General features: G+C 50.2%; 1 protein-coding gene and 1 non-coding gene across 3 annotated transcripts; both read left to right on the top strand.

The window, feature by feature from the left end:
* Positions 1–224: 224 nt before the first annotated feature.
* On the top strand, positions 225–22,966 carry hdlbpa (high density lipoprotein binding protein a). 2 transcript variants are annotated; one of them, XM_060067219.1, is made up of 28 exons: positions 225–366; positions 2,524–2,593; positions 4,640–4,754; positions 6,015–6,166; positions 7,300–7,515; positions 8,745–8,951; positions 9,417–9,632; positions 9,839–10,045; positions 10,865–10,972; positions 11,396–11,500; positions 11,845–11,923; positions 12,511–12,650; positions 13,391–13,495; positions 13,767–13,880; positions 14,119–14,205; positions 14,296–14,427; positions 14,755–14,973; positions 15,233–15,454; positions 15,984–16,202; positions 16,959–17,097; positions 17,792–17,973; positions 18,447–18,551; positions 18,668–18,802; positions 19,036–19,179; positions 19,646–19,825; positions 20,211–20,327; positions 20,620–20,763; positions 21,435–22,966. In XM_060067219.1, the coding sequence occupies exons 3-28, from the start codon at positions 4,676–4,678 to the stop codon at positions 21,522–21,524; spliced, it is 3,843 nt and encodes a 1,280-aa protein (XP_059923202.1). In that variant the 5' UTR covers positions 225–366; positions 2,524–2,593; positions 4,640–4,675; the 3' UTR covers positions 21,525–22,966. The 2 variants fall into 2 exon arrangements, with proteins under 2 accessions (XP_059923202.1, XP_059923201.1); XM_060067218.1 differs by having other exon boundaries at positions 6,009–6,166.
* Positions 12,012–12,146, top strand: LOC132470044 (small nucleolar RNA SNORA47). The gene has a single exon (XR_009528583.1). It is a non-coding gene; the product is annotated as a small nucleolar RNA SNORA47 (small nucleolar RNA).
* Positions 22,967–23,010: the final 44 nt, after the last annotated feature.

The following is a 23,010-nucleotide window of genomic DNA, read 5'->3' as shown; positions in this document are numbered from 1 at the left end:
GCTCTATCTATGTGATCAAATACTAAGCTTTATAATAAATACTCAATGTTCCCTCTCAGTATAAGGGGACATCAATCAACCCTGTTGTTTTGGTACCCTTACGGATATTATTGATATTATTGTCCATTCACGGTAGGATTTATCCTCACAGTAGTTAGATTGTGCAATAATCATTGTCCAGAGAAAGATATTTGGAAGTTTCCTTGGGTGCTGAAATTGTAACCGGACTCTCCACCGTGTGACGTTAGAGGACATGATTGGTGGACGGCTGCGGTATATATCCGCCAGCCTCCACTTCCACCTTCTCGCCAGTGGAATTTCATCAGAGCTTCTGCACCTTCAGGGCAGACGAGGAAATCAAAATAAGTAAGTACAGCGGCGATCACGCAACACGGCCCCGTGCAAGCGTGTGGCAGGGGGGCTTTGGGTGAACGTGTGTGTAACGGGGTGCGGAGGGTTGTGGTGCAGGATGCATGTGAAGGGAGCAGTGTGTGTGTGTCTTTGAGTGTGTGTGTGTGTGTGTGCTGAGGCCTGGTGTCATGTCTCCCCGTTCAGCTGTACTGCCTTATGCCTACGTGGACTTAGCGAGAGCACTGACTGCAGCCCACCGGGGCTCCCCTTCACTTGATGCCGTCTGACGGGCTCCGGGTTCGCTCTCCCATTCACTCCCTGCTGATAAAAAGAGGACATACTGTTAATCCCGGGTTCCTCATGCGGGATTAGAAGTCCAGGGAATGCCCGATCCGGGGTGTTTATGCAGCCTGAAGTTTCCCCAGCGTCCCAGACACTTTAGCTGTGGCCATGGAGTATGTGTGTGTGTATGCGTGTCGTTTGTTCACTTGTGTATTTGTACGTGTGTATTGACGCATTTGTGTTGCTTTACAGTGTTGTTAGTTGTTTATTTTGCTTGCATTTTATTTTCCATTCTGTGCAGTCCTTTCTGTAGTCTAGAGCAGAACAGTTGTGACAAGGTTTTAATAAAAAGGGTTTCGTCCTGGTGCATAATGATAGTTAGTGTAGGTCAGCAGAATTATTCTCGTATTCTGTATTTTTTGTGTGTGTGTGTGTGTGTGTGTGTGTGTGTCTGTTTGGTTATCGGGGTGCTACAGCCTGTTAGCTTCACTAGCCCGCTAGCTGCCGCTAGGCTTTTAGCCACCGCTAGCCTGTTAGCTACAGCTAGCCTGTTAGCTAACCCACCCGGCTACGTGTCACTCTCTTACGTGACACGGTGGTCAAAGTTTTTAGCCAATTCGCTAACTAGCATTGGCTTGGAAACAGAACGCCCCCTTCGTCTGTGCATCTTGGCAAAACATGTTTTAAACAAACATCCGCCTCAAAGCCCGTTTTAGTAGTGCAATTAAATGACGTCTTGTACAAATAAAGACGTCGTGTATGTGCTGAATTGCACTGGTTAGTCTCCGATAGCTTCGTCTGCTAACATATTTGTTACTATGGGTATAATGTGCTAACGTTGGCCGTCTACTGCACCCTGTACACTAATCCCTAATCCAGGATTTAGCTCCTGTACAAAGGTTTAGGGCCATGATAGTGTAATGGTTAGGGTTCGACTCCCACCCAAAGGCACTGGGTTCGAATACCACAGTGTTCACAGCCACTAACCTGTAGGCATTCTAGAGCAAGAAGCCTATCCCCTTACTATCTCCTAATAGTTCGTCTGAATTCACTGACCTATACCGTGCTCTAAATTACCTGTTTCTATACTACTTCCCCTACCTGCTCCTTTAATGACAGGTCTCTGTACTGTCTTACCCCTACCTGCTTCTTGATGACATGTCTCTTTACTGTTTTACCCCTACCTGCTTCTTGATGACCTGTCTCTTTACTGTCTAACCAATACCTGCTTCTTGATGACATGTCTCTTTACTGTTTTACCCCTACCTGCTTCTTGATGACCTGTCTCTTTACTGTCTAACCAATACCTGCTCCTTAATGACTTGTCTCTGTACTGTCTAACCCCTACATCGTACCTGCTCCTTAATGCCCCATCTCAAAGAAAATGTAATTTGCTTTGGATAAAACGTCTGCTTCAATGTCTAAATTAGGACGCTATTTAGTTAGGTAGAGATCCCAAATGTTTGGAACACTTGGCATAAATCTAATAGTACTTCTCGTCATTACTTGATATTAATAGTCAGTATGTAACCCAAGATATCCTAGGTCTTTCATGTTGATTGTAACACAACCCTGGTGATGCCAGTTAACCTAATTTCATTCATCCCAGTTTCGAGACCGTATTGAAAACATTATGTACTTTTGATTCATGCAAAATGAATCAATTAATTAGGTATAATCAACATATTCCCAGGCTTTGATGGGAATACCCCGAATCGCTGAGCTGGGAAGAGTCCTTGAAATGCTGGATCCTAAAAACACATTTTCTCAGAGGCAATGTCACATGAGAAAACTACTCGTGTGTTTCAACTCTTGTGTTCGGTCATGTTTGAAGACACCAACCATGATTTAAAGTGGATGACTTATCTTCCTTTGCTTTTATTTATTCAGGCAAAAGCTGGCAGGCTGACAAGCGGACAGCTTTACAGGACGGATAATCTGGTAACTGACCATTTAGCTGGTAAGTTATAGGCCTTCCACCCAACTACAATGTCTCTCTGTCTCTCTCTCCTCAAATTAAATGGCTTGTATTGCTATGGTAATAACATTGGTATTGCCAATACAGATATAAGTGAGGGAGAGCATGACAACAGTTATTACAATGTTTTCGCTTGCTCACTCACTCATTCAATCACTGAAACCTTTTAGGAACCAGGTGGCCACAGCTTCAAAGTCGGCAGTCTTTCAGCTTACTGGGGTTGATGGTTTGAAACCCTGAGAAAGCAGGTCTAAGGAACAAGAGGCAGCGGCAGTCAAAAAGCCGATTGAACACCCTCTCCTCTCCTCTCCATGGGCCACACTCAATTTGAATCAGAAGCTAAACGTCTGCAGTAGAATCTGCATCACAGCCTAATGTATTCTGTTCTGTATTCACTTGGTGAATAGAGTACAGAGTAGGGACCCTGTGGTAATCTTACTATTCCAAGCGACTTGTAACCAGGTTGTAGAAGGAGATGGTAGTTGAGACTATTTTACGTCTCCTTGAGATCCGAATTGGCCGACTATTCTAAATAAATATAAGTGTTCTAGGGTGTGTGAAATCAACCCGCTGGTCCATTACTGGCAAACTGGTTTCCAACTGGGTGGGGGGGGTAGGCATTCTTAAGGACTTTAGAGTCACAGGGTGTACAATTTTTTAAGTAGGTCGTAGCTTAAAATGCCATTTCTGTAGTTGATGCTGAATGATGAGAGATTTCAATAAAATCAGGTCCTATAACTGATATATCCTACAAATACTAGATGCAGGCGAGTCCGTACCTCTTTGTTTACAAGAATCTTAATACGGAGACTCCCCTAACCCTCTCATTCACGCCCCCCAGCCAGCTGAGCCATGCTGGCTCGCCCCCGACAGCAGCGCCCAGTTAAAGGGGTAGAACACTGTAATTAACCTTTTGGAATTCAGAAGTCTCCCGCAATCTCATTACGAGGGGTTCAATCTCACACATTGCAGCTTTTACTCCTACTAGTTATACAGTCGTTCTGGGTGGGGGAATTCATTCATTCATCATGGATGAGTGAGGTCTATTGACTGAACATGGATTCACTCAGGGCTCGCATAAACTATTGAACCACGGGTCAGAGTGACCTTGGGATTATCTAATCAGCCTAACTCTCAAGGCTGCAGGTTGACCTGTATTGATAAGCCTGTGTAGGGGTGGGCGGCTTGCCACCGAGAACCTCCAAAGACCTGTGGGGAGAAGCCAGGTAATGGAAGAGTAGTAGTAGTAGTAGTAGTAGTAGTAGTAGTAGTAGTAGTAGTAGTAGTAGTAGTAGTAGTAGTAGTAGTAGTAGTAGTAGTAGTAGTAGTAGTAGTAGTAGTAGTAGTAGTAGTAGTAGTAGTAGTAGTAGTAGTAGTAGTAGTAGTAGTAGTAGTAGTAGTAGTAGTAGTAGTAGTAGTAGTAGTAGTAGTAGTAGTAGTAGTAGTAGTAGTAGTAGTAGTAGTAGTAGTAGTAGTAGTAGTAGTAGTAGTAGTAGTAGTAGGCACACCCATTTGTATCGCCATTTTAGAAGGATTTGATGAGGTCTTGCAGTGGTCCATGCTAGAAGTATCAGCACTCCTATGAAAACGTGGCTTACAGCACGCTGATGTCGGTGGTAATGGACTCCACAATGCCGACATGTGAGCCGGATCGTCTAGTGGTTGGTGTGCTTGACCCTCAGGCCAAAGGTTCCGGGTTAGATTTCTCATGTCTGCAGTTAAGCAGTGACCATCTTGGATCAAGGGTTCTGGCTCCCAACGTCGTGATGCATCTGAAATCAAGGCAATAGACTTTGGAAAGAGGGCGTGACGTTGAGTAGCGTAACGATGAAGCATCCACTCGATGAACTCAAACTATATACCAAGTAGAGCTGATGTGCATAACGGCAATACAATGCACTTAACAACGCAACAAGAACAATATGTGCTATCAGAAGGACATTGCTGAATCACTGATGCATTTTAGAGGCGGATTTAAAATCCCCCGTCCGTACCCATTGGTCTAATGTTGTTGTTGTGTTTCTGCAGGGCACCCTCGGACTCTGTGTTGACGCGATATTCACCATGAGCTCAGTCGCTGTACTCACCCAGGAGCGCTTCAACGAGCACCGCAGCGGCCTGCTGACGGAGCAGAGCGGCGGAGGTCAGTGTCCGCTCCCACCCCCCCCTCGTCCCCCCCTCCGTCTTCATTTAAATAACGCATACAAACCTCATTCCACCACAATTTATTTAAATAACACATCCCTCCTAAGGCCACCTAACTTAATTAAAATAACACATCCAAACCTCATTCCACCGAACTTTATTTAACTAACACAAAGGGGGCGGGGCTCCCGGTCCAGGGGGCGGGGCTCCCGGTCCAGGGGGCGGGGCTCCCGGTCCAGGGAGTGATCTCCAATGGCTCCCTTCCGGGTTCCTTGAACAACCTACATTTTGACCTGAACTCGAATTTGGAATACTCTCTTAATCCTGCTGTGATTTAAAATCATATATAAATCCAAAACACACTGCAGTTCTCTTCCTGACAGACTGCACTTAGATCCAGCCTCTCTCCTCAGTCGCCCACGCACGCTCACTTCCCCACACACGATGATGTGGTGAACCCCGACCTCTGATGCGGCTACGGTTGTCGCTCAAGGACGCTCCAGTCGGGGAGAGAGGGAGGGAGGGAGGGAGGGAGGGGGTTGGCTGGCAACACTACTGTTGCCAGACAACCTGCCGTTGCACTGGTGTCGCGGCCTCGTCACCTTGTTGTGCACAGAGCTCTCCTGCCTGAGTTGCCTAGCAGCCTGAGGAGCTGTATCACTTCCTGGGTTGCCTAGCAGCAGGAGGAGCTAGAGCCTCCTCATCTCCCTCGTTGTGCACTGAGCTCTCCTCCTGGGTCGCCTAGCAGCAGGAGGAGCTAGAGCCTCCTCATCTCCCTTGTTGTGCACTGAGCTCTCCTCCTGGGTCGCCTAGCAGCAGGAGGAGCGAGAGCCTCCTCATCTCCCTTGTTGTGCACTGAGCTCTCCTGGATCGCCTAGCAGCAGGAGGAGCGAGAGCCTCCTCATCTCCCTCGTTGTGCACTGAGCTCTCCTCCTGGGTTGCCTAGCAGCAGGAGGAGCCAGGGCCTCCTCATCTCCCTCGTTGTGCACTGAGCTCTCCTCCTGGGTCGCCTAGCAGCAGGAGGAGCCAGGGCCTCCTCATCTCCCTCGTTGTGCACTGAGCTCTCCTCCTGGGTCGCCTAGCAGCAGGAGGAGCCAGGGCCTCCTCATCTCCCTCGTTTTGCACTGAGCTCTCCTCCTGGGTCGCCTAGCAGCAGGAGGAGCTAGCTCTACTCCTGTGTTTACCTAGCTGCGGGAGGGGCCAGGACCTCCATCCTCGTCGTTGTGCACTGAGCTCTCCTGTTTTTGCCCAGCTGCAGGAGGAGCCAGCGGAGAGGAGGAGGCTCTCCCCACCTACAAGGACGCCTTCCCCCCGCTGCCCGAGAAGGCGGCCTCCCCCGAGGGCACCCAGGAGACCGCCAACGCCTGGACCTCCAAGCTCCGCCCCCTCAAGTCGTCCGTCATCACCCAGGTAGGCGGTGGTTTACTTTGATGAAAGTCGTAGCTGTTTAGTTAACCAAAGGGATGCACCTGAGGCTGAGCACGGCGGAACGCAACAGTAAATATTGCAGAAGTTGTGGCGCTGCTCAGATCTGGGGTCAGAGAGGGAGCTCGGAGTGGCCATGCAATCAGAAATGAATGGCGGGCCTTTTCTATTCGTGGCGGTAGAAGTATGAACCACATGTTTTCTGAGATCCAACAAGGAACTCTTTGATAAGCTAGTACAAGTCGCTAGATTCACTCCGATAACATGGCGCCGTCATGAAACCAATGTGTAGAACTGTTAAGAGTGCACAAGAGCACGTCTACATTTTTCATTATCGTCTTCGGTTCCATCACACCTGACTGAAATCCTGTCTGACTTGTTGTACTGGACCCGGCCTGGGGGAATACTTTGAAGCACTACTTGTATGCCTACAACAGAACGCCTTGTTTTTTGCCGTGTACTGGCCTGTTTTTACTCTATTATCTTTACATATCAACCCACACGTTCCCATTTACATTTAGCAGACGATTCTAGCAGATCTAAAGCGACTTACAATGAGTACATTTGTCAGAAGAAAGAGATGCATTATATCGCTGTCAGTACAGTAAGGATGTTCATAGAACCAAGTACTAACAATCACTAGGTTAACCCATTCCCTGTATAAAACAAAGATAGCTAGGATAAGATGCTACACAATGCTAAGTACTATTTTCTTTTTTTAAGTGCGACGACGTGCAACATGCATTAAGCCCGCATTCACACTACCTCCGTCCATCAACGGATCTCATTGACTTTGCATGGGGCGCTCGCGAAATGCACCGTGGGTCCGTCCGCCCTTTGATCCGTGGCCTGCGTCGAAAAGTTGACAAATTTTCAACTTCTCAGGAAGCAACGGATCCGTCTTCAATCAGATCGCGTTACGAAAATACACGCAAGTGCGCTCTCCAATGAAATCTCCTTCATACAACCCGGGAAAACGCATGGATACGTCAAAAAGCCCCCATCCGTCGACGGACGCATGTAGCTTGAACGAGGCATCGAGGGGAGAACAACGCAGAGTCTGGGTGAGCTCTGAACGTGCGTGTGTCTTACGGATGTCGTCCCCTGCTCCCCACCAGGTGTTCCACGTGCCCCTTGAGGAGCGCAAGTACAAGGACATGAACCAGTTCGGGGAGGGGGACCAGGCCAAGGTGTGCGTGGACATCATGCACAAGACTGGCGCCCACCTGGAGCTGTCCATGGCCAAGGACCAGGGCCTGTCCATCATGGTGTCCGGGAAGCTGGACGCCGTCATGAAGGCCCGCAAGGAGATCGTGTCCCGACTGCAGACTCAGGTCAGTGCCCCTTCCTTACTGATCTCTGGTTGTCCCCGTGGGTCAGTTGATTGGCTCCCATCATCCATCTCTCATTGACCCTGTAGTTGAGGTGATTGGCCTGTTATTCTACTCCTATTGGCCTACACCTGATTGGCCCTTTAGGTCAGTTGATTTGCTCTTTATTGTACTGTAGTTTGTTTGAATTTACAGGGACATCACTTTTTTCCATGCTGCCATACTCCCTCACTAAGAAAGTGTGAACTTCTGGAAAACCATTAGACGATCCTTGTAGAAAACATCCGTGGTTAAAGTCCTCCTTGTGTTGATATGAGTCCATCTCAAACGGAGGGGCTGGTGAGGCCATAATGGGGTCTTTAATGCAGTTGTATGCTTGCCTAGCCCGTAGATTGGACACGGTAATGATTTTAATAATGCCATTAAAGTCTTATCCTATAACTGATGTATCATACAGATAAAGAACGCTGGCCAGCCGGTACCTCCTTCTTTGTTGACATAATATTACCGTTGACACTCCCTGAACCCCTCCCACCGACCGTATGCTAGTTGGCTTCAGTCACACGGATCAGTTTAATTTATTTTTAATTCTGAATATCCTTCCAACTGGAAGTGGCTCCATCCAACACATGGCTGTGTACTGCCATCTCAGCCGGGCTCCGTCTAACACATGGCTGTGTACTGCCATCTCAGCCGGGCTCCATCTAACACATGGCTGTGTACTGCCATCTCAGCCGGGCTCCGTCTAACACATGGCTGTGTACTGCCATCTCAGCCGGGCTCCGTCTAACACATGGCTGTGTACTGCCATCTCAGCCGGGCTCCGTCTAACACATGGCTGTGTACTGCCATCTCAGCCGGGCTCCGTCTAACACATGGCTGTGTACTGCCATCTCAGCCGGGCTCCATCTAACACATGGCTGTGTACTGCCATCTCAGCCGGGCTCCGTCTAACACATGGCTGTGTACTGCCATCTCAGCCGGGCTCCATCCAACACATGGCTGTGTACTGCCATCTCAGCCGGGCTCCATCTAACACATGGCTGTGTACTGCCATCTCAGCCGGGCTCCGTCTAACACATGGCTGTGTACTGCCATCTCAGCCGGGCTCCGTCTAACACATGGCTGTGTACTGCCATCTCAGCCGGGCTCCATCTAACACATGGCTGTGTACTGCCATCTCAGCCGGGCTCCGTCTAACGCGTTGCTCTGTGTCCCCTTCTCCCCGGCAGGCCTCCTCCACCGTGGCCATCCCCAAGGAACACCATCGCTACGTCATCGGGAAGAGTGGGGAGAAGCTCCAGGAACTCGAGCTCCGGACCGCCACCAAGATCCAGATCCCGCGTCCCGACGACCTCAGCAACCAGATCAAGATCTCTGGCACCAAGGAGGGCTTGGAGAAGGCCAAGCACGAGATCCTGCTGATCTCCGCTGAGCAGGTAGCGCGCCACTGCAGACTCCGTGTTCAGTTAGATGAGTTTGTTATGAAGGGCGGCTGGACAGCGCTGTGTCCAGCGGCTGGGCGTTCAATGGATTCAAAATGAAACTAAAGGTTTTGGTTTTAGTTTGGTGTTCATAATATCTCATGACTAAAGCAGTGTGACATGGTATCTGGTCCTTGCTTTTTAATAACTCCCTCATAGTTTGAGACTGCAATACATTAGAGTTGTCTGACTGGCGAAGGAAGGAGACACTTTGTACTTCCTGCGCCCCCGGTGAGATGGCGAACACTAATTCAGATCAAACCCGGCCGCTGTAGACCTTCCTGCTTGTGTGCGACGGCGTTTGTGTCCCGGTCAGGGCGTGTGCTTGACCGCCACCCAAAGGTTCAGGGTTCAATCCCCTTGCCCCAACTCCTCAACCCTTAACCGACGCGTGTCCCCCCCCCCCCCCCCCCCCTGCAGGACAAGCGTGCGGTGGAGAGGGTGAGCATCGACAAGGTGTACCACCCCTTCATCACCGGCGCCTCCAACAAGCTGGTCCTGGAGATGATGGCGGAGACGGGAGCGCGCATCAACGTGCCGCCGCCCAGCGTCAACAAGACGGAGATCGTCATCACCGGGGAGAAGGAGCAGGTGGCCCTCGCCGTGGCCATGATCAAGAAGGTCCACGAGGAGAAGGTACGTAGCAAGGCTCGGTTAGCGTGTAGCGTTATGCGTCATTCGTTTTAACGCTGGCGTCGCATGTGGTGCACGCTGTATGTGAAACCTATTGCCGGTAGAGTTGGCCGACTCTGGTCGTTCTGTTTTAAACGTTTTGTCTGTGAAAGTACCTTTTTCAAGAGACGAGGTTCAAATGCAGTTCTTGCCGTCGCTGTCCCTTGCAGAAGAAGAACACCACCACCATCGCCGTGGAGGTGAAGAAGTCTCAGCACAAGTACGTGATCGGGCCCAAGGGGAACACCCTGCAGGAGATCCTGGAGAAGACGGGCGTGTCGGTGGAGATCCCTCCGTCCGACAGCGCCCTGGAGACCGTGATCCTGCGCGGGGAGCCCGACCGCCTGGGACAGGCCCTCACGGAGGTCTACGCCAAGGTAGGGGCTCCGCGGGGGCACAGGGGGGGTACGGGGGGGGGGGGGTCTGGGCCTCACGGCGGTCTAGACCAAGGTAGAGGACCAGGGGACCGGGGGGGCACTGGGGGAGGGTGGTGGGTCTCTGACCAGGGGGAGGGGGGCTGGTGGGTCTGGGCCCAGGTGGGTGGGTGGGGTTCTGAATGTAGGGGCATCGTCTCCATTGCGACCTTCTGGGTTCTAAGCCCTAGTCGGCCGGTGGAAGGGTTCCCTGTGGTATCGGTTCCCTGTGGTATCGGTTCCCTGTGGTATCGGTTCCCTGTGGTATCGGTTCCCTGTGGTATCGGTTCCCTGTGTTGTTGGTTCTGAACCTACAGGATGATGTGTTGGCGGCCCGACTCATTCCATTCAGAAAGCTTTTTTCTGTCACAATGTTGAGACAATATTCTTTGACGTGACTCGCATTAAAACACAAATCTGCCCGCTGCAGATCTTCATAACGTTGGAGCAAACTGCAGTGTGTTCGAATTTAGAATAATTTATGCGTTTTCTTTCAGTGGAAAAAGTAGTTACATTTGACCAGATATGTGGAAAATACTTGCTTAGGACATTTGAATTAGGTAATTACCAAAACGAGTAACCAAACACAGAAAATCTAAGATTCTGTTCTGTTTGGTCACACTGGTGACCTCATTATTTACCTCATTTGGGCGTGTGACACCGATGCGGTCCGTCTGCGTTGGCTAGTCATCCCTGTGTTCCATGGCGGCCCGCCCAGAGGTGGGCGCAGCACTTTGTTTATGTAAACCCACCCTCCGCCCTCTTCCTGTCCCCTCCCCTCAGGCCAACAGCTACAGCGTCTCCACGGTGTCCGCTCCTTCCTGGCTCCACCGCTTCATCATCGGCAAGAAGGGGCAGAACCTGGCCAAGATCACCCAGCAGATGCCCAAGGTAGGGCTGCTCCCGTATGGACGAAATCAGGGTTTTAGGCAATATTGAAATCATGAGTATTCAAATTATTATGTTTGAAAACATGAAGCAATATTCAGCATTTCTCTCCAAAAAACACTTTGTAGCTGAGAACTTTGAAATTTCACCTTTTTTAAGTAAAGAAATATACAAAATGTTGACTGTCAAATAATGTACACGTATGTATCCAGCTGTTCTATAATTTCTATAAAACGTGTAATGAATGAAATAAATATTCAACTAGATTATATTAGTTGGGTGATCGTTTGACACTAAAATCGAAATCACGCTCAAAACTCCATTGCTCGCCGAGCCCAAGGTCTGAGGAGTGGATCTACAGAAGAGCAGTCTGGTTCGTTGATGAACCTGAGTGTTAACGAGCGGTTCTTCTTCCACCTCCTCCAGGTGCACATCGAGTTCACGGAGGGAGAGGACAGGATCACCCTCGAAGGCCCCACCAAAGACCTGCAGATGGTGCAGGTGGAGATCGAAGCCATGGTCCTTGATCTGGTAAGAGGGGCCACTCTTAAAGCCAGGAAGTCCCTAAAGGCTCTCATGAGTTCTGTGAACCACATGTTAAAAAAATAATAATACATTTGTTTTATATAGCGCTTTTCTATGTACTCAAAAAAAATCATTGAATAAGATGTATTTATATTGTCTTGCATTCATGTTGTTTTTTTGAGGGACTTTCATGCGTTTCCATTTCCTGTATTTTGGGCAATTACCCTAAACCCTGTCCCTGGGGATTATTAGAGGCACCTGAATTCCGACGTGCTGTGGACTTTCATTCCACTGAGTAGCAGCTCTTAACGTCGAGTGAACTTACGACCCGTCACTCTCCTCTTCTCCAGGGGAACCGTATGGATTACACCGAGATTAGCGTGGATCCCAAGTTCCACCGACACTTGATCGGCAAAGGAGGAGCCAACAGTGAGTAGTGTTGGAGCACGGGAGGGGGAGGGCACAATGCAGTCGCTTTTCATTCCTCTGTTGTAGCTGTCGTTGCTGAATAACATGAAGGAGGACTGAGAAGGTTACGCAGCTCGTTGCCGTGCTGTAATAACTGGTTTATACCTCCGAGAGGAAGCGACGAAACACAACGGGGTGGCTCTGGAACCCCACAGGGCTGCCGGATGCTTTTGTTTGACATTGTGTTCAGTCACTGTAGTCCTCCATCAGAAATCGAGGATTATTAACAGAATTGGTTTTAAGACTTCACTGGTAGAGCATACGTCTCCCAACGATGTCCGCACCAAGTGAGCCTGAAGAGAAACGCCACGCTGACTACTTTGCTCTAAACTATTCCTGTATCATAAAGCTGACGAAAAGGCTTTCATTTAGATATTTACCCTTTACCCTTTATACCCATTTACATTTTTTCAACTTCAGAAAAACGGAATATAAATAATATAAAGAAGGAAAGTGTTTCCGTCAGACGGGATGTATTCGCCGCTCGTAGCCGGGCGGCGCCCAAACGGCCCGTCTCCCTCCTCATCGCTGCGTTTGTCGTTGTCCAGTCAACCGCATCAAGGAGCTGCACAAGGTGACGGTCCGCATCCCCCCCGACAACGAGAAGAGCACCCTGATCCGCATCGAGGGGGACCCCCAGGGGGTTCAGGACGCCCGGAAGGAGCTGCTGGAGCTGGCGTCACGCATGGTCAGTACGGCCGGACCCTCGAGCCCCCGCTGGCCTGGCCTGAGTACGGCCATCTAGTTCAATAAGGAGGGCACACGGTCCTTAACTCTCTGTAATGTTAGCCTTTACTTTAGCCGTGACTAGGGCTGGGTAAAAAAATAGATTTAATCGATTTTGGATCGATGTCATTAAAAGTTTGCAATATCGAATTCATATGGCATGAGATCTATTTTTTTTTTTTTGTTATTTTTTTTTTTGTTATTTGTTTATGTAAACCCACCCTCCGCCCCCCTCCTTATTATTTTTGCACTTTAATGAACAATGCCTTAATGCAATTTGCAGTGTTGGAATGTTGTTGTTCAAGTACACTTTCACTTGCAATTCCTTTTCTAATTTGAAAATTGCACTTTTGTGACTTGAGACTGTTTTGTTTACAGCTCAAGTTTAAACTGTCCAATTTGCAAGTTTGCACTTGACACCTGTAGTTTAAGATGAAGAGAAAAAATTAAGTACATTTGTATTTTGTAACACAGTTGAGCCATTTTCATTATTTAAGAGCAGATCGAATCGTGATTAATCGATTCAGAACCTTTATGAATCGAATCGATTTAGGAAATTAGCCACGATACCCAGCCCTAGTCTTGACGTTAACGGTATCAGGGGAAACCTCATGGCCATCTTGGATCAGAACCCTTCTGTGTTCAGAGGGCAGTGAGCGGTTCACTGAGCGGTTCACTGAGCGGTTCTTGTGTCTCTTGCAGGAGAACGAGCGCACCAAGGACCTGATCATTGAGCAGCGGTTCCACAGAGCCATCATCGGCCAGAAGGGGGAGAAGATCAAAGAAGTTCGTGACAAATTCCCAGAGGTAAGATCAACCGAAAACACAAGTGTCCTGATAGCTTTGTGTAGGATAGTGTTGTTGTCGTTGGGAACCTCAACTCTCAGCTGACCGGTACTTGGTTCGATCCCCAGCATCTGCAGTCTACCTGCAGAGTTCCCCTACTTCACCTGTATGTGCATTCACTGCCTCTTTGGATAAGAACACGTTTTTATAAATACTGACCGTTTATTTGTATCTGCTTGGTCCCATTTTGTGACCGTCTATCCCCGTGGGCTGTAACTGTCCATCCCCTCAGGTCATCATCAACTTCCCGGACCCAGCCCAGAAGAGCAACATCGTTCAGCTGCGCGGGCCGCACACTGAGGTGGAGAAATGCTTCAAGTTCATGCAGAAGATGGCGGCTGAAATGGTACGCTCCGTTTGGAAAACTTTGTGTTTCTATAAAAAATTATGCCGAGATCCAAGACAATATGTCAACGCAAGCCATGGCCAATAAATGCTATGCAAGTACATGCTAATCAATGCTATACTGTTAGGCCATAGTCAAGCCAAGGCTATGCTAACAATCTGAGCTAGCCAGGGCTTTGTTAAAGGGGTGCTTCGTAGAGCTGTGACTCATGTCTCCTCCCCCCTTGTGGTTCTGTCAGGTGGAGAACGGCTACACCCTCCTGGTCCCCATCTTCAAGCAGTTCCACAAGAACATCATCGGAAAGGGAGGAGCCAACATCAAGAAGGTGAGGGAACCAAAGATGGGCTCAACTTCCCCCCTCCTGCATTTTACATGTTTTGAGGCTGACTAGAGCTGTTCGTCTCATCTCCTTTAGATCCGTGAGGAAACTAACACCAAAATCGACCTGCCTGCCGAGAACAGCAACTCTGAGATGATCGTCATCACCGGCAAGAGACCCGCCTGTGAAGCCGCAAGAACCCGCATCCTGGCAATCCAGAAAGAGCTGGTGAGTGAGGATGATGATTATGATGATGATGGTGGTAGTGATCCTCTTATCCTAGCTATCCTTGTTGTGTACGGGGAATGGGTTAACCTGCTGATAGTTAGTGCTTGGAACTTGTTTCTATGAACATCCTTACTGTACCGATATATTGTTGTCTCTCTTCCTTCTGACAAATGTACTTATTGTTACTTGCTTTGGGTAAAAGCGTCTGCTGAATGTTAACGTAAACGGTGATGCTGTGTTGAATAATTCAGACCTGAGAGTGGACTGACCGGCCCAACGACCGTCTCTCTCTCTCTAACCTCCCTCTCTTCCCTCGGCGTCCTCCAGGCCAACATCACGGAGCTGGAGGTGTCCATCCCCTCCAAGCTCCACAACTCCCTGATCGGCTCCAAGGGGCGCTTCGTGCGCTCCATCATGGAGGAGTGCGGAGGCGTGCACATCCACTTCCCCACCGAGGGCTCGGGCGTCGACAAGGTCACCATCCGCGGGCCGGCAGAGGAAGTGGAGAAGGCCAAGCAGCAGCTGCTGGCCCTGGCCGAGGAGAAGGTGGGCGGGGAACCCGAGGGGGCGGGCTGGTGGCTCGGACCTGGCTCCGTACTGTTGGGATAAGGGGGCACTAGACGGCACGTGACCTGTCCCCTGACGCGGACCCGTCTGTCCCCTGTTGATGACCCGTCTGTCCCCTGACGAGGACCCGTCTGTCCCCTGTTGATGACCCGTCTGTCCCCTGACGAGGACCCGTCGGTCCCCTGTTGATGACTCGTCTGTCCCCTGATGATGATGAACCCACCCTGTCTCCTCCCAGCAAATCAAGAGCCACACGGCGGAGCTGCGCGCCAAGCCGGAGTACCACAAGTTCCTGATCGGGAAGGGCGGCGGGAACATCCGCAAGGTGCGCGACAGCACGGGGGCGCGGATCATCTTCCCCACGGCGGAGGACCAGGACCAGGAGCTCATCACGGTGGTGGGCACGGAGGAGGCCGTGAAGGAGGCCACCAAGGAGCTGGAGGAGCTCATCAGGAGTCTGGTCAGTGCACCACGCCTTTTAGAAGTCCTGTGTGGGCTGGTAGCGTTCAACAGATGTCCCACAGATAGTCACTATCTCATATCCAATACGCTTTTCTAGAGGTTTGTGTTCCCGGCTGTACTGTTTAATCTTTTATTTATACGTTAGTTTAGTTTCTGTAAATACATTTATCTCGCATGCCGGACATAACCTTGTATATACAACGCTGCATCTCTCCTCCCAGATTTGTCCAGTTTCTTTGTTGTTGCCTGGATCTATGCCTTAACTTAATAAAACGTGTTAATGCGGAAATTCGGTTTAACGACTAAACCACAACAAGAGTGACGCGTTGTTGGGGACGGATCGGTAATGCCTCTTTAACTAAAGGCAACAAAGGATTAAAATAATGTATTTTGTACTTTAATAACCTTGAGGCGACCAGGTAAAGGCCTCGTCTGTACTCGTCTCATAACTAGTTTAAACTAGTTATGTGAGGCAGTCTGTGCTGCAGAGTGTGACCTGGTTGCCCCCCCCCCCCCCTGCCCCCCAGGACAACGTGGTGGAGGACACCATGAGCGTGGACCCCAAGCACCACCGCTACTTCGTGGCGCGCCGTGGCCAGGTGCTGCGCGACGTCGCCGACGAGTACGGCGGTGTGATGGTCAGCTTCCCCCGCACAGGCTCCCAGAGCGAGAAGGTCACGCTGAAGGGCGCCAAGGACTGCGTGGAGGCGGCCAAGAAGCGCATGCAGGAGATCATCGAGGACCTGGTGAGTGGGCGGCGGGCGGCGGCGTCCAAACACGGCCCGGTTGTTACCGTAGCTCTGCCCAAGGCTTCTGACTCGCTCGTCGACGGGCGTGCAGGTCAAGGCTCTCCAGTCGCGTTGTTCCCATACCGGTATCGGAAATTGTATGTGCTGAGACCATCACATGGCTCATGTCACGACATGATGGCTCATTTACTACCGATGCCTAGAACATCACAAACAGTGCGGTGTTATGCTGCATTCGTTTATTGTCGGTGGTGCAGACAGAAATGGGAACTGTGTTATCGCCGACCTACGTGTGTTCGAGCCACCAAGTCGGACAAACATGGATGCTCATGCAAATGTATTATTGTAAATGATCCAGTTCTAAATTAATTGTCGACGGTAAGTGAACCGACTGCACATTGTTGTCATCGCAAGAGAACCCTTCAATTAGAATTAAGTTTCAAGTATAATTAGTAGTAACAATGCTAGATAGTGTATCGGTAGACACTCTTCCCGATACTCTAGTTTAGGTATCGGGAAGGAAGAAATGCTATCGGATAATCTCTACTCTCTGGTGACCATAGAGACGGGGTTTATTTCTCCCCTGATAAGATGCAAATACAACGCGGACTGTACTTTATGCAGCCCAGACAGAACACCAGGGTGACGCTGCATAAAGCACAGCGCCGTAGTGGGATTCAAAACCCGACGTGAGCGCGTTGAGACGCTCCAGGAGGTTCTGAGCGCTCTCTGCCCCGTCTCTCTCTCTCCCAGGACGCCCAGGTGACCATCGAGTGCGTCATCACGCAGCGGTTCCACCGTTCCATCATGGGCCCCAAGGGGTCCCGCATCCAGCAGATCACCAAAGACCACAACGTGCAGATCAAGTTCCCCGACCGCGAGGACCCCAACGGTGAGCCCCCCGCCGGGAAGGACAATTACAACGATGAAGGACTTTCAGAAGCAGGGACTAAAGAGGACGCAGACCACAGAGCAGCAATAATGTGGATGGGTACAGATAGAAATGCATTGAGCTAAGCATTCAGTAGTTCTCCGAGGTGGAGCGAGATGGTTCTAGGGAATAGAGGAAATGCCATGAACATTGTTGGACTCTAAAAAGGGGTTCCAGACGAATCCCATCACGGAAGGGGTTAGGGTCCTAATGTTGAGCTGAACTCTAAAACGTGTAAATAGATATTATCCGTTGTGTCTGCTGTTTATGAATGCAAGTAATCATCGGATCTTCTTGCATAGGTGATGCAGAATGTACTTCAGAATAGAATATGGTAATATTAGGTTTTCAGGTTGATCTTCTAGTCGTGTTACATTTACATTGAGGGCATTTATCACACTTCTATCCGACGCGATTTACAAAGCAAATTGTCAGAAGAATGAGAAACGACAATATATCGCTGTGGGTACAGTAAGGATGTTCATAGAACCAAGTGCCAAGCACTAACGATCTCTAGGTTAACCCGTTCCCCGTGCACAACAGAGACAGCTAGGATAAGACGCTACACAATGCTAAGTTCTATATTAGGTGCCAGTACGTGTGACGGACGATGAGTGCGTGCATGAAGTGGTCATGACTCCCCCGCGGTCCTCAGCTCCTCCTCCTCCCGCTCCGGCTCCTCCTGCCGAGGCGGCGATCCAGGAGAACGGGGAGGTGCCCGACGGCGAGGTGAAGGTGGAGCCGCCCGTCGTGGACCCGGCCGCGCCCAAGAAGTGTGACGTCATCGTGATCTCCGGCCGCAAGGAGCGCTGCGAGGCCGCCGTGGAGGCGCTGAAGGTCAGAGGTCACCCGCTGTCGTCTGATTGGTTGGGAGGAAGGGGGGCTAGGGACAACCTCCTGGGGTTGGGTTTGGGAGGTCGAAGGGATTCCCGGTTTGTTGTGACGTTGTGAAGAACCAGTACACAAAAGATGTCATTGTCTACTAGTAGTTTAACTTGTATGTGTGCAATGTTGTGTCCAGAGAACAATGAAGAGGAGTGTTAAAATCTAGCTGCAAGGTAAACCCAATAGTCCCTTAAATCCTACCTTTTCTTAATGTGCCTCTGGTGATCACCGTGGCACTGCTTTTAAAAGTGACTCATGCGCGTTTATCTGCAGTCCTAAATCAAACTGCCTACCCACCTTCACCTCAATTTACACAATGCGGTTTGTACCGTAGGACCCCTCATTATCAGGTTGCCATGGAGATTCATAGCGTGGGTGGTTTTGTGCGTCTGGTATGACGTTTAACTCCATCTCGTGTGTCGCAGGCCTTGGTCCCGGTCACCACCGAGGTAGAAGTGCCTTTCGACCTCCACCGCTACATCATCGGGCAGAAGGGGAGCGGGATCCGCAAGATGATGGACGAGTTCGAGGTTTGTACTCATTCTATCAAGACCCCCACAAAGATGAACGTAGTGTGCGTCTGTATGCAGCACGCCCACGTCTGAAGCCCTGTGATGACGTTGTCTGCGTTGCCTTCTCCCGCCAGGTCAACATTCAAGTGCCTTCTCCGGAGTTGCAGTGTGACATAATCTCCATCACGGGCCTGGCCAATCACCTGGACCGAGCCCGCGAGGGCCTGCTGGAGCGTGTCAAGGAGCTGCAGCTGGAGCAGGAGGACAGGGTGAGTGCAGGCACCCCCTGCTGGCGGGGAGTAGTAATGACAGTGAGCTTTGTAGTCTGCCTCGCCTCTCTTATAACTTAAAATTCTATCAAATGGAGCTTTTGTTTCCATGATAAGACTAGTCAACTTGACCAGTGTCTAATTGTTTTCCCTGCTTAGTCCTGAGGACTTATGGTCCTTTGATATTGAGCTTGAGTTTATTATTTGTGTGTGTGTGTGTGTGTTGTGTTTAGGCTCTCAGGAGCTTCAAGCTGACCATCACTGTGGATCCAAAGTATCACCCCAAGATCATCGGCCGCAAGGGAGCCGTGATCACCACCATCCGAACTGAGCACGACGTCAACATCCAGTTCCCCGAGAAGAATGACGAGAACCTGGTACAGACCTGCTTTAGCCTTAGCTTAGCATAGCTTTGTTTATATAGAACAAGAAGCTGCTATAGGCTTAACTTGGCTTAGCTTCGTTTATGTAGAACAATAACCTGGTAAAGCCCTGCTATAACCTCTGTATAGGCTAGGGTTGAGCATTTTATTGTTTGAACAGGGCGTAGCTTAAAGTACGTAAAGCTTTGGGCGTCATTTAACTTTATTCATATAGCATGGAGCATAACTAGGCTTACTTTCTATAGAATGGAAATTGATGTGGCTTTATTTCTAGAGAACATCATTATTTAAAAAATTTAGCCCAAGCTTTTCGATATGAAGGTCTCCAATTTGAAATAAAATGTGTGTATAGATAGATGGGTAGATCATATTCAAAGGCCCATAAATTCAGGCCAATTTCATCTCAAGTGCATTGTATACACATATTTATTGTGTGTGTGTGTGTGTGTTACCTGTTCAGGACCAGATCAGCATCATGGGCTACGAGCCCAACGCCATTGCAGCGCGTGACGCGATCAAGGCCCTGGTGGACGAGCTGGAGGAGATGATCTCAGAGGAGATAACGCTGGACAGCCGCGTCCACGCACGCATCATCGGGGGCCGCGGGAAGGGCATCCGCAAGATCATGGAAGAGTTCAAGGTGAGCAGGGCGGGACGGAGAGTAGGGCTGGACAGAGCAGAGCTGAGGGTGAAGGGGGGAGGCTGAGGGACATTTTCTAGAGCCTTCCGACTTTCATCATTTGGGCGGCATGAGGCTAAGGAGGTAGAGCGGTAACCGGAAGGTTGCTTGTTCGATCCCCGGCTGAACGGCTGTGGGCGGGCTGCGTCCCTGAACAAGACGCCCCACCCTGACTGCTCCTGACGAGCCGGCTGTCGCCCTGCGTGGCTGACTCCGCCGTCGGTGTGTGAATGTGTGCAGGAATGGGTGAATGCTAGGCGATATTGTGAAGTGCTGCTTTGAGTGGCCACTGGTTAGGAAAGCGCGGTATGAATGCAGTCCGTTTACCAACCGCTGTGTTCCCCAGGTGGACCTGAAGTTCCCCCAGAGCGGGTCCCCCGACCCCAACCTGGTGACGGTGACGGGGCGCCCGGAGCTGGTGGATGAGGCCATCGACCACCTGCTGAACCTGGAGGAGGAATACGTACGTCTCGCCTCTCTCCCGTCTCCTCAGAGCACCCGTCTCTGGGGCGCCTCACTTAGTGTTGGGCGATCTGTTCACCTGACGGCAGGAACGGTTCCTGTTTGTTCAATTAATCATTGTTGCATCAACGACGAGTGACTAAACATGGTCTGGGATGTGACCCTCTGCGTTAAGCCATGACCAAGTATCAGGACATAAGTAATGATGTTTAATGGGTGATGTAGTCCAGCTCCTCGGTCAGTGCTCCAGCCGCATGCGGCGGCTGCTAACGCTCCGCTGTCCTCTCTTCCAGCTGGGCGACGTGGCGGAGAAGGAGGACAACATGACGTACATGCGGTCCTCCGGCGGCGGCAGTGCGTCGTCCGGGGACGAGCCCCGGGGCCCCTCCAAGGGCTTCGTGGTGCGTGAGGCCCCCTGGACCACCGGCACCGAGAAGGTCAGTCAACGGGGCTAGCTAGCACGAGCTCACAGTGTGGTGGGTGACTAGCATGAGCTAATGTTATGAGGGTTTACTAGCATGAGATATCGCCATCATGATGCATAACTAGCATGGGCTAACATTATGGTGGCACTAGCATGAGCTAGTTATAGTTATTAGATGCCATTTATTTTTTTCCTTGTGTCAACTTTGAACTCTCCACCTGTGCTGTGTTCCAATATCCGTACTTACCAGCCTTAGTTTGAGTACGTAGGGCGTTCCAATTCAGATCGGTCAAATCGCGAAGTGTGGGTCGATGTACACTTTTCGTACTCAACGGCAGCCATCTTAGCTAAGAGGGCGGAGCCAGGCTGAGCCAAAGTCGGCGCATTTTCCACATAGCCTCCTTAAATAGTCATTCTATAGTTTTTATAGCTACAAGGGGTAAAGGGTTCACCGCTCAAAGCGGGATGTTTATTGCGGGGGAGGAGCCGCGGCGGCAGTCGTGATCGTAATTTCCGGTTAGTGCACCACGGAGCATTCGATTTGGAACAGCACTGACATCTGAAAATTAGAAAATGATGTACTACGTTTAAGTGTACTCATGGAAGTATGGATATTGGAACACGGCACTGGTGTTTAAACGGCGGACCCGACTGACCACTTCCTCCTCCACTTCCTGTCTCCAGGCTCCCGACATGAGCAGCTCCGAGGACTTCCCGAGCTTCGGAGCTCCGGTGGCGGCCAAGGCGTCCCCCTGGGGACCCAAGCGCTTCTAACGCCCGGAACGCCCGCTCTCCAAGGAACCGCAAAGAAGTCCAGTCCCCTGACCTCCGACCTCCCCCTCTCTCTATCGTCATGGTGACCTGGACTGACCGCTGACCCCCTGACGACCCTCTTCAGTCCAACCCACCTGGTCCGAAGTGCTTTTCCATAAGCTGTAATGACTCTAAGCTCTGTGTCTAATACTGTCAACTGTCCGTAGGAAAGCCATGGTTTAGTCTGTAAACAATCAGCCGCCTATCACTACCTTTTATCTATCTCTAGACCGTGCATTTCATTGTGGTTTCAAAAGTCGTTATATACCAAAATTTTAAGATGAGAGGACAACTTTGGGAATTGACTAACAAAAGAAAACCTAACGGATCCCGAGCTGTCGTTCTTAGTTGCCTTTGCAGGGCGGGGCGGCGGCGGTTTTAAAGTATTTCAACATGGCCGACCCGGTGCGGTCTGTGGCTCCGCCCCCTCCTGCCAATCCCGATGTAGCCGAGTGAATCGTGTCGTTGTCGTCAAGCACAGCTCCTTCCCTCCGGTCTTGTTGATCCCTCCGTCTGCTTCTGGGTAGTGTGGTCGAGCAGTGTTGCACACGCGTGTGTACCGCCTTATCAAAACACTCAACGTTGACTTTATTTTCCGACGCACGGGCTTTTGTTACGTTGCGACCCCGGCCGAACGGCTCACATCCTCATACTGCCAGATATCGGAGGCTCCGATGGGAACCTCGACTGTAATGAGACCGCACGTCAACAGAACAAACTCCCCCGTTCCCCTCCATCTCCCCCCCCCCCCCCCCCCACGCACTATCATGCGTTTTTGTATTTTGCTGAAACATTCAAAATGGTGTCCGTTTACTTTTTAAAAAAACAATCTGATCATGTCCGAGCTAAGTGTAGACCCCTCCCTCCACCAGCCCCCCCCCCCCTCCCCCGTACCCCTTCCCCCCCCCTCCCCCGTACCCCTTCCCCTGTGCCAACGATGTCCCTGTGTGATGTTCCTGTGTGATCTGTGTTTCCACATCCTTGGTATTGGGTCAGTGTCCAGTCCGTTTGTCTTCCGTCTGCTATGCAGTTTTGTTTGAACCTAGCAATGGCCCTCTCTCAATTAGCCTTATCGCTAGAATGATCCGAGCAGGACGGAGTGAGTGCGGACTAGACGGGGGGAGGGGGGTTCACTTTGAAGGCGCACCTGAAACGTCCGCTAAACGTTCCCGTTTGTACAAGCTTTTGGAAACGTCGGGGCCTCCCCTGGTTCAGATTTCGCTGTCGTTCTGAAGGATGAGATGTGACTGTGAGCTGCTATTACAAGTATTAACAGCCACCCCATTTTGGCTTTTATCATTCTAGCCCTGAATGAAAGATTATGCAAATAAAAAGTGAACGATTTATGGACGACACTGGAAATGAAATTGTCCAAAAAAATACAATAAAAATTGAAAATCCTTCTTGTGCCCTCAGAACTTTTGTGGTTTGTAATTTGGTCTCTGAA

This window comes from Gadus macrocephalus, chromosome 12, assembly GCF_031168955.1.
Source record: "Gadus macrocephalus chromosome 12, ASM3116895v1".
Lineage (NCBI taxonomy): Eukaryota > Metazoa > Chordata > Actinopteri > Gadiformes > Gadidae > Gadus > Gadus macrocephalus.
Note: the sequence above shows the minus strand (reverse complement) of the source record. Positions and strands in the feature narration are given on the sequence as shown.